Genomic DNA, 10,240 nt, shown 5'->3' with positions numbered 1-10,240 from the left:
ACCTCCCCAGCTACCAGTCCACACTCCATAATTTTGAGGTCTGTGAGACTTGAACCAGCGACTCTCCAGTTCCCAAGCCAAGTCCCTACACACTGAGCTACTGTCGCCCAAATATATTAATTAATATTATTAATATTGTAATATATAATTGTAACATTCTATATTATTATTATTTCTATTTCTATTTGTTAATGTCATTTGAACTAATATGCAAAACTTCCCCTGGAGATCAGTAAAGTATTTTTGATTCTGATTTTTGATTAAAAAAATAAATAAACTGCTGAAATCGCAACTGGATAAATAATTAAAATGAATACCTGAAAGTTTGAAATGTCCAGATTCTCTGTGAGTGACATATGAATGCAAACTTGACTACACAGACTCAAACAACTGTATTAAAACATTATTGTAAAAATACAAGTTTTACATTGACACATTGGAACATGATGGTGATCATCAGTAATGGGGCTGTCAGCTTGTATCACCTCTGTGTGTTGATAAGATGGATTAATGTGATTCTAAACTCAGCTGTACCATGTTAGAAAATAGCTTATTACTTCCTTTTCTAAAGTAATTGGACAACGGATTAACTTCAAGATAATATGACAGCGTTTGAGCCATCAACAGTCTTAAGTGAGACTGGGGGTTCGAACTCCTATTAAAGAAGACTTTGCACTCTGGAGCAGTATGTATAACAATGGTGTGGTCTTTTAAAAAACCAATGCATAATCAGTGGAAACGCCCTTACTTATTATGTTTGCCTTTACCTCAGGATGCCTGTAGAGACACGTTCAATTAGAGACAGATCTGCAGTGGGTCGGTTTCCATCTGTCACTCTCGGACTTGGGGAAGACACAGAGGAAGAGAAGGAAGAGCCGGAGCCAGAGTACAATGCTGAGAAAGAAAATGCATGTCGGCAGTGGCTGCGTAAGGTCTGCCCGTGCTGCTGCCCCAAGTCAAATGACGATGACATCACAGACACTGTGGTCACAGCCATTGATGACCTAGATAAGGGAGAAGAGACAAATGGCGAGAAGCCTGTGACTGGTGACGGCGAGCTTGATGGTAACCAGCATCTCAGAGAGCTTATGATTGTGTTATTTATCAAAGTAAATGCCAGCCACATGATAGACTTCGCTCTCATGTATTTGCTTTTTTTTTTGCAGAACTCCTCCTGAAGGTGCAATCAATAGACCTGATGAAGAGCAAATCAGGGCAGAACCGCACAGAGCACCACACAAATCTCTACCAAAGTGATGACTTTGTTATTCGCAGAGGACAGACTTTCCAGATGTGGATTACCCTGTCTCGACCTTTTAACCCCGACACTGACAAACTTCACCTTGAACTTAAAACAGGTTAGTGAGAGTCCCTGACAGAAACTGTGCAGTGCTTGCTGAACACGTCCCTACAAGCCTCTGCAAGTGTTGTGTTGTCATGTTTTATAGCTCTAAATAGACATCAGAATAACACCATAAAGACAGACAACAAGAACACAGACTACAGTTACACAGAGAACAGACATGCTTATGAATACTAATCCCATTTAAATGAATTTCCCACATGACCTCTAATCTTAAAAGGCCGATTGTGAAACTGGATGGATGCAGCCCAGCCTGACCAGACTCACATGCTTTCCTGACCCACTATGAAACCCTGTGCAGAGCTGCAAATGATAATTAAGAGTTCCCTCTTTCTTGGCAGACACGGGAAAGAGAGGGAGGTGATAGGTTAAGAGCTCTGGGAGGAAACAAAACGTTAACAGTGAGCAGTTTTGCTCTCATGCTCGTGTCTTGCGGTTTATTCAGCTACTCATGTGTGCGGAGTATATCGATTCTGTTGAATGTGTGTGTGAGATAGTTAGATTTATGGATGGATAGGCAGGTAGAGAGGGAAAAAGATGGAAGAAAAAGAGGTTACAATTTGGTTACAATTGCTATGGTAACAACAGTTCTGGTTGCTATGCTCCGGGGAGAGCGTTTTACAGATGCCGAGCCCTCAGTCCGGCTCTAACTAAAAATCCAGTACTGACAATTCACCACGAATGCTGCCACTACCAACTGTCTGAGCCTCAGCCCGCCACCTGTTTACCCACTGTTCATTTCTGTCTCTGCTCTCATTGTATTAAGTGCTGTAAGTGAGAGAGGACACAGACCAATATAGATCCTACAATTACAGCTGTGTGTGATAACAATTGAAGCTTGACGATAATAATTACAATGTCTCTTTTACAGAACGGTTGCATCCATATTATGAATGTGTCCATTGCTTAATGCTAACATGCATATTTTAATAAATGGTTGCTATTGTGACCAAAATAATGGCAGTTTTTAAAACCAATATTGTTTCCTTGAGAAAAAAAAACACGTCCACATTGTGATGTAATAACAAAAACAACGCTGATCATAACGGATGCGTATAATTTCCATCCATCTATCATACCAGCCATAACAGCTGCAGATAATGCCTTTTTTTTGTGTTTTGTTTTCAAATGGTTGGTATTTCATTTAAAAATTGTTTAACAGTAAAGTGCCATGTTTCTGCTCATATCTCAGTTCAAACTGTTTTCAACCGTGCCGACAGTACACTGTCCAAACACTGCACTCTGAGCCATGAGCCCCGCAGTGTGAAGCTAATTACAGCCCAGTCTAAAACAACACAGACTTGTTTTTAAAATTCAAGTGAATGTCAATGACAGTAGAAGTCTCTGACACTGTGGTTTGCGGTGCGTTTCAGTCTGAAGTCCCGCTAAGGGCTCAGAGGCTGCAATTTCATAACATCTCACCGAATGAAAGTGAGCAGCAGATTGAGCTGCACACTGACAATTTTGCTATTCTTAGAGTCTTACCTGTTGCAGGGCTGAAAGTTTTTCCTGAGGCACTGAAACATGAAAGGCCCTGATGTCAGTGGGAAAAAAATGATTTATCCCCTCTGGGAGCATGAATGTATTCAGAAAATTTCATGCCAATCTGCCTCTTGGATTATAAAATGTGTTGTGTGCGAAGTTGACATTTTGTCTGTGGGGTGGTGTAAGAGTTAAGCTCAGTGAGAGTCCAAAATGTTAAATTTGACATTTTGGGAAATTGACTTATTCGCTTTCTTGCCAAGAGTTAAATGAGAAGATCACTACTACTCTCACATCTTTTTGGTAAATATACAGCTATACTCCGCAGTCGCTTAGCATGAAGACTGTATAGACAAAGAGCTAGCCCGGTCAGAAGGTGACAAAATCCACGAAGCTCACTAATTCACACATTATAAATAAGTGTAAAAATATTCAACTTCTGATTTTACAGGGGTTATTTGCCTGACCATTTCTTTGCCAGGAGCAGTAACTTCCTGGCTGTAGCCATATATTTGCTGGACAGATATGAGAGTAGTCGAAATTGTCAAATAACTCTCTGCAAGAGAGAGAAAAAGAGCTTATTATATATTGGTCTAATGGTTCAGGGAATGTGCTCAGGAAATCTCACAGATATATGGCCATTATTTTGATATTGCTCATGTCCATGTTTAATTTTAGCCTTATTCTGACACAATAGGGAAGGACAGGAAATCACCAGAAAAAAGTGGGCTGCAGTTTCGTAGTGCAGCGGCTCATACTGGCTGTTTCTTTCATTTCATTCATTTCTGTGGAGGCAGGTTCGGGTTCCTGTTATCAAACATTTATCTAAATACAAATCTTCAGGTGAAATTGCTGCATACTGACTTGTTTCTGTTAAGGCATTGTTGAAAGACAAGGTCACACCCACTGAGGGTAGAGGATACAATCCAGGGAGGGCTGTAGTTTTCCGCATTCACTTTAGGGGAGCGCTCTTTAAATTGACTACAAATAGAGTGTTTCCCAACAGCTGGATGTAATGTTGGAAATAATTTTTGTTAGTTCTCATTAAACCATTTTGGTATCTCTTTTTATACCAAGGAAACAGAAGCCCTACAGTTACCTCAGACACCCATAATGACAGACTGCGGTGGTTGCTGCCAAAGTAAAGATTCCTTTTATAGTACAGCTACTCTGAGATCTAATGCTGTCGTGACATGCTGTGTGTGAGAGTGTGCAGGTGTGTGTGTGCGCGCGCGTCAGGAAAGTACATTCTGGATTGTTTCTATTTGGTTTCTGTTTATTCAAACTTACACCACAAGGTAGGAATGCAGGTGTGGCCCTTTCATTGAGGGAAGTAAATTGTTGTGAAAAGGTTGATTGAACTGTGCTCTTATTCAGTTTGAGCATGGTGTGAACAAGCAATAGTTTCCAAACACTATATTACTTAACATGTAGATGACGTGTGTCTCATCTCACCCTCTCAGGGCCACTGCCAGCAGTGGCAAAGGGAACCCATGTCATCATCCCTTTGGTGGAGGACTTGGAGGACAATCGTTGGGAGGCTGCTGTTGTGAAACAGGTTGACAAAAGGATAAAGCTGTCGGTGAATTCTCTACCCACGGCAGCCATCGGCCGATATCAGCTCATAGTGGAAACAAATTGCGCAAGCGGCAAGGCCGTTTCCAAGCATGAACCTGCTAATGACATCTACATGTTGTTCAACCCCTGGTTTGAAGGTAATTTGCTTTCTGGCAGAAAGTTAAAAGAGAAGATCGATTCCACTCATGTCTGTCCATTCATGGTGCAGTGTGTAGTGATTTATTGGCATCTAGTTGTGTAGTTGAAGATTGCAACTACCGCACTTCACCACCCCTTCCAAATCCGAAGTGAATTTAGTTTGTCTATTCTGGGCTACTGTAGAAACATGGTGGTTCAACACGGTGCCCTCAATGTAAGGCAAACTGCATCTGTAGGTGAAAAATGGCTCCTTCTTACAAAAACACAACGATTCTTATTTTCAGGTGATTATACACTAATAAAAACACACCTATGAATATTATATTTGATTTTTGCCAATAGATCCTCCTAAATGTTACACACTGGACCTTTTCATATAGTGCTACAACAAGCAGCAGCTTACAGGTTAGCATTAAAACTAGGAGGGGGGAAACAGCTAGCACTTCTAAAACCTACTAATTAACAGGTTATATCTTGTTGAAAGTTTACAAAAGAGCAGTGACTTCATGGTGTGTCTGCTGTGTCTTACCTGAGAACGGCTCAGGGCTAAGAAATTGTCAAGAAAACACAGACAGAAATTTAAAATTTTACACTGTTTATGAACAAATTTAATAAGCAAGACATGACATGTTTATCAGTGGGCTTAAGAGGTGGATTATTGTGAAGTGTCTTGTTTTACCTCTACTGGTTTTCACATAGTAAAACTAGGGACATACTAATTCTGATTGACAAAAAAACAAAAAACTGATCAAATTGTGGTAAGAAATGTGAATAATTTAAGCTTGTTATATCACATTTAAATGTCCCACTTATTCTCTGTCAGATGACACAGTGTTTATGGATTCTGAAGACGAGAGGCAGGAGTATGTCCTGAATGATGTTGGACGGATCTACTACGGCACACAGAATCAAATTGGAGTGCGGACATGGAACTATGGGCAGGTGAGGATTGTGTGGTCTGCCAGTGTTTGGTGTTCGGTGTAAAGAGCCACTGACAGGCTTTTTTCACCCTCCCTCTGTTTTCGCTTTGGTTTCAGTTCAATGACGGGATTCTTGCTGCCTGCCTCTATGTCCTGGAGAAGAGTGGAACTCCTCCGTCTGGTTGGGGAGACCCAGTTAATGTGGTGCGAATCATCTCAGCCATGGTGAGACTGCCTTAACTGTTTTTCTGCACCTGATCTACCGACCTTTATATTTCTCTTCATAATGTGCTAGTACACAGAGAGCAAATAGAGCAATAAAAACCCTCTCTCAGTACCATATTAAATTTTGATGTATCCTATTTGAGCACTAATGGAAAATGGTACATTTAGACAGAAAGGTCTTTGCCATGCTTAAATATGCTGTACTGACAAAATCTACACAACTATTGGATGGATTGCTCTGATATTCTGTGCAGACATTGATGGTCCCCAGAGCATTAAGCCCACTAACTTTGCTGATCCCCTTACTTTTCCCTAGTGCCACATTGAGGTGGACATTTCTGATTTTTAGTGACATGCCTTGACAACTATTACATTTGATTGAATTGAATGAAATTTGGTACAGGCATTCATGTTGCCCAGAGGATGAATCTTAGAGACGTTTGGTGATCCTACTTTTCCTTTAGCTCCACTAGCAGGTCAAAGGTTTCAGTAAGCCTGTCTCAACGTCTACTGGATAGATTGACTAAAAATTTTAGTGTCATTCCCAGGACATTTTGACACCCCCCTCTGCGTCTCCATACAGAGGCACAAGGTACCCATTAGTGTCAGTTTGACACTCAGCGGGCTGTCATCTAACTCTAATGTAATCCATCCACATCACGTAAAGAGTGAAAAAGTCAGTACATAAGGAGGTGGCTGGAGTGGATGGATGGGTCAAACAAACAACAAACAATTTTCACCCAAGAGACCGGGGTTTGTGTCTTGTGTGAAACCAAAAGTCTTTCAAGTTTTATGTTGTATAACATTACATTTTGTGACTTTTACCCAAATTATGATGTTTTCCTAAACCTAGCCAAGCAGTTGTGTTGCCTTTGTAAGCCTGTAAACCTTTACAAATGGAAAAAGAGGGCTTCAGCTAGGGCAGGGTTTATATTTCTAGGAAACTGAGTTCATGGCTTCAAACTCAGAAGTATATAAAAAAACAAAAACAAAAAACATTTTGTCATTTATCCAGATCAACTCCCCAGATGACCTCGGTGTCCTGGAGGGAAACTGGTCCGGAGACTATTCGCTGGGAACTAGTCCAACAGTTTGGAGTGGAAGTGTGGAAATCCTGAAGGAATACTATAAAAACAGCGGCACTCCCGTTAAGTATGGCCAGTGCTGGATCTTTGCTGGAGTAGTCACTACAGGTTAGCTTTTTATTTGAATCACCTTTACATGACGTGCGCTTGTATGGGTGTGTGACATGTAAATTTAACACAGATATTGACTGCTAATGCCTTATCACTTCTTCTTTTCAGTTTTAAGGTGTTTAGGCATTCCCAGTCGAACTGTGACCAACTTCAGCTCAGCTCACGACACAGACGTCTCCTTGACGACAGACGTATACCTGGACGAGAACCTGGAGCCTATAGCTTACCTCAATGCTGACTCTATCTGGTATGTCCTGTTGCCGTCATTGTGATGCTGCCTTATCATGACATTACTCTCTGGTTCATTAAGCCTGACCTTCAAATCTCTTCCTGAAGGAACTTCCATGTGTGGAACGACTGCTGGATGGCTCGTCCAGACTTGCCCCCAGGCAATGGAGGCTGGCAAGCTGTCGACGCCACACCTCAGGAGACCAGCCAGGGCACCTTCCGCTGTGGCCCTGCTTCTCTTGCTGCTGTCCGCAACGGTCAAGTCTACCTCAAACACGACTCTCCATTTGTGTTCGCTGAGGTTTGTGGATTCCAGCAATTCTGCATTGCACTTCCATAAAGTCGTAGAAATTGCAAAGAATAAAAAACCCCTCTATAATTCAGTTTTCCTCACATACCTTACCTGCAAGGGTGAACAATTAACCCTTAGTTGCTTGTCTTGTGTTGACAGATCATGCGTGTACTGTGTACTAATAATGAGCCATATGGCATACATCAAAAGATGGATGACGTCTACCATCTGTTCAGAGCTTTGTTTTAACTCCCCTCTCTCTTGCTCCCCCTCTCCTAGGTTAACAGCGATAAAATATACTGGCAGAAGAATGTAGACGGGACCTTTACTCAAATCTACAGTGAGAAAAAGACTGTGGGACACTTCATCAGCACAAAGGCTGTTGGCTCCAATGAACGCAATGATATCACACACCTTTACAAACACCCTGAAGGTAACATCAAACACTCACTTGACAGAAATCACAAGCACTTAGAGTATTAGACCAAAGCATTTCCACTGTATTTTTTATTGAATTAACTAATTTCTGGTTATTCTCAGGCTCAGAGGAGGAACGCATTGCTGTGGAAACAGCATGTAGATATGGCACCAAAGCAGAGGCCTTTTCCTCTCCCACAGCAGAGGATGTCTCTGTAGAAGTGACCATGGAGGGTGAAGGTCCTAAAATGGGAGGAGATGCAGAGCTGAGCCTCATCTTGCGAAACAGCAGCTCAGAGCAACGCAAGGTCTTCCTGCACAGCCAGGTGGCAGTCATGTACTACACCGGTGTCAACAAGGCCACAGTCAGAAAGGACAGTACAGACGTGGACTTACTGCCCAACGAGGGTGAGTGGCGCTTTTGAACACAGGGTTCCTTTTTTCTTTCATGACACCTACAAGAGTAGACATTTCTTTATCAGAGTAAAGGAAACTTTCCTCACAATTAAGTAGAATTGCAAAAAAGTGCATCTGTGATTGTATTTCCTTAGAAGAAACTAGCTAAACTTGCAGAAAACTGTAACATGGAATAACGCCTTTTAACCCTGCCCAAAGGAAGAGTTTGACATTTAAACCAAACTTTCTTACAAAGGGTAAGCCTAGCACATTACAGCTCCCAGCTAAGAAATATTATAGCACATAACCCCCTTGTACACTTCGGTTTTTATACACATAAAACAAACAAGAAGTAAACTACCTTCGAGATGCAGATTAGCTGATATTGTTAACTTTGGACAGAGCCAGGCATTAGTCTTTGTGCCAAAATGTCAAACAACTGCTTCGACAATTTTACTCGATATTATATAATATATAATATATATATAAATAAGTAGGGGAACCTTTGTAATTGTAGGGTGCCACAAGGCAGGTGACAAATATGAAAATACACTTTTAACATTCTTTGCTTTCATCTTCTGTCTACAGAAAAAGTGTTGGAGTGGACACTGGAGTACAAAGACTACAAGGACCAACTGATAGACCAGGCCGCCCTGATGATGACACTGTCAGGCAGAGTCAAAGAAACACAGCAGGTCCTGGCCACTCAGTTCAGTTTCCGGCTCAGGACCCCAGACCTCATCCTAAAGGTAAACCAAACAATTCATCAGGAAAATATTACTGTGAAGAAGATTACATTTTTAAAAAATTATTTCGTTTTTTTACTTTGTTCTTCTCTCACGCAGCCAATCGGGAAGCCTGTGGTCGGGGAGAAGATGGCAGTAGAGATTTCATTCACTAACCCACTACCACAGGTGCTGAAAGCAGTCATATTCCACGTGGAAGGACTGGGCCTTCTAACTGCTCGAAAGATTAATTATGGGTAAGGAGGAAAAATATACTTTATATTGTGTTTTTTTTAAACTACCCTGTCTATCTTTTGTGATTTCCACTGTCATTTCCTGTCTTACCCTCAGAGATATTGGCAGCCGTGCTACTGTGTCTCTGACTGAGAACTTCGTCCCCACCCTGCCTGGACCGAGGAAATTACTGGCTTCACTGGACTGCAGGCAGCTCACACAGGTTCATGGCGTGACCGACATCACTGTGCAGGATAAAAGCAACGGCACTCTATAATAATTTGAAAACAGAGGCACTTTGACAATGAATATTCCATGAAAACCACTATTAGGTTATACCTTGTGACAACGGTCTACAATATACAGGTGTGTAAAAAGGCAGCTTAAATAAAAGAAGTGTACTTTTGTAAGGACAGGCTCTCCACTGAGATCATGCTTTATTTATACATAATATATTTATTTAGTTAATTTTGCCATGTGTTGACAATGAGAATTATTTTATTTAAATATCCAAATACTGCTGTAAATGCTGTTGTATTATTAAAACCAGAATAATTTAAAAGATGTCCTGGTGATTTACTGACTTACTAACTTTACAAACCTTATGTTGGTATCCTGTGTTCACTGAATGTTTGGTTGCAATGGCTTCACGGTGGTTGGCGATAGATGTGGGGTCGTGCCACCATGTCTGAGGACTAACAGCAAAACATAGGAAGGTACTTCTGTGCTGTAGTGGAGTGCTCGAAATGATAGGAGAGAAGATAAAAAGTCATTTAATAGGATACCAAGCAGGCCATCAAGGCGAGAAGATCCATCTGCTGCAGAGTGGGTACAAGCGCTCCGGGGGTAGAACTTCAGCTGATGAAAACAAACACCACTACAGATATGAAACTTAATTAATGCTACCATATCTGCTCCAATCATTTCATCAAGGGTGAGTAAAGTGCTGAATATTAAAGATCCCCTCCAGACGTGTATTAAAAAAAATATTTACGAAATAGCCTGTTTGGAACAATAATGTGTGTCTGATGTGTTTTTTCCACAAA

The 10,240-nt window shown here is 41.2% G+C and overlaps 1 protein-coding gene across 1 annotated transcript in view; it reads left to right on the top strand.

Moving 5' to 3' along the window:
• Nucleotides 1–9,738, top strand: part of LOC118321352 (protein-glutamine gamma-glutamyltransferase K-like) — a 13,597-nt gene extending 3,859 nt beyond the window's left edge. The window contains exons 2-14 of the mRNA XM_035652618.1: nucleotides 773–1,065; nucleotides 1,167–1,358; nucleotides 4,309–4,560; nucleotides 5,385–5,503; nucleotides 5,599–5,706; nucleotides 6,722–6,899; nucleotides 7,011–7,149; nucleotides 7,239–7,431; nucleotides 7,702–7,855; nucleotides 7,963–8,247; nucleotides 8,824–8,984; nucleotides 9,081–9,217; nucleotides 9,312–9,738. Coding sequence (XP_035508511.1) covers nucleotides 774–1,065; nucleotides 1,167–1,358; nucleotides 4,309–4,560; nucleotides 5,385–5,503; nucleotides 5,599–5,706; nucleotides 6,722–6,899; nucleotides 7,011–7,149; nucleotides 7,239–7,431; nucleotides 7,702–7,855; nucleotides 7,963–8,247; nucleotides 8,824–8,984; nucleotides 9,081–9,217; nucleotides 9,312–9,471 — 2,370 coding nt within the window. The 5' untranslated portion in view covers nucleotide 773 and the 3' untranslated portion in view covers nucleotides 9,472–9,738. The remainder of the gene's footprint in view (nucleotides 1–772; nucleotides 1,066–1,166; nucleotides 1,359–4,308; nucleotides 4,561–5,384; nucleotides 5,504–5,598; nucleotides 5,707–6,721; nucleotides 6,900–7,010; nucleotides 7,150–7,238; nucleotides 7,432–7,701; nucleotides 7,856–7,962; nucleotides 8,248–8,823; nucleotides 8,985–9,080; nucleotides 9,218–9,311) is intronic.
• The last annotated feature ends 502 nt before the right edge of the window (nucleotides 9,739–10,240 follow it).

This window comes from Morone saxatilis, unplaced genomic scaffold, assembly GCF_004916995.1.
Source record: "Morone saxatilis isolate NCDOM2014 unplaced genomic scaffold, NCSU_SB_2.0 Contig12, whole genome shotgun sequence".
NCBI classification, from domain to species: Eukaryota; Metazoa; Chordata; class Actinopteri; family Moronidae; genus Morone; species Morone saxatilis.
This window is presented reverse-complemented; position numbering and strand designations above follow the sequence as displayed.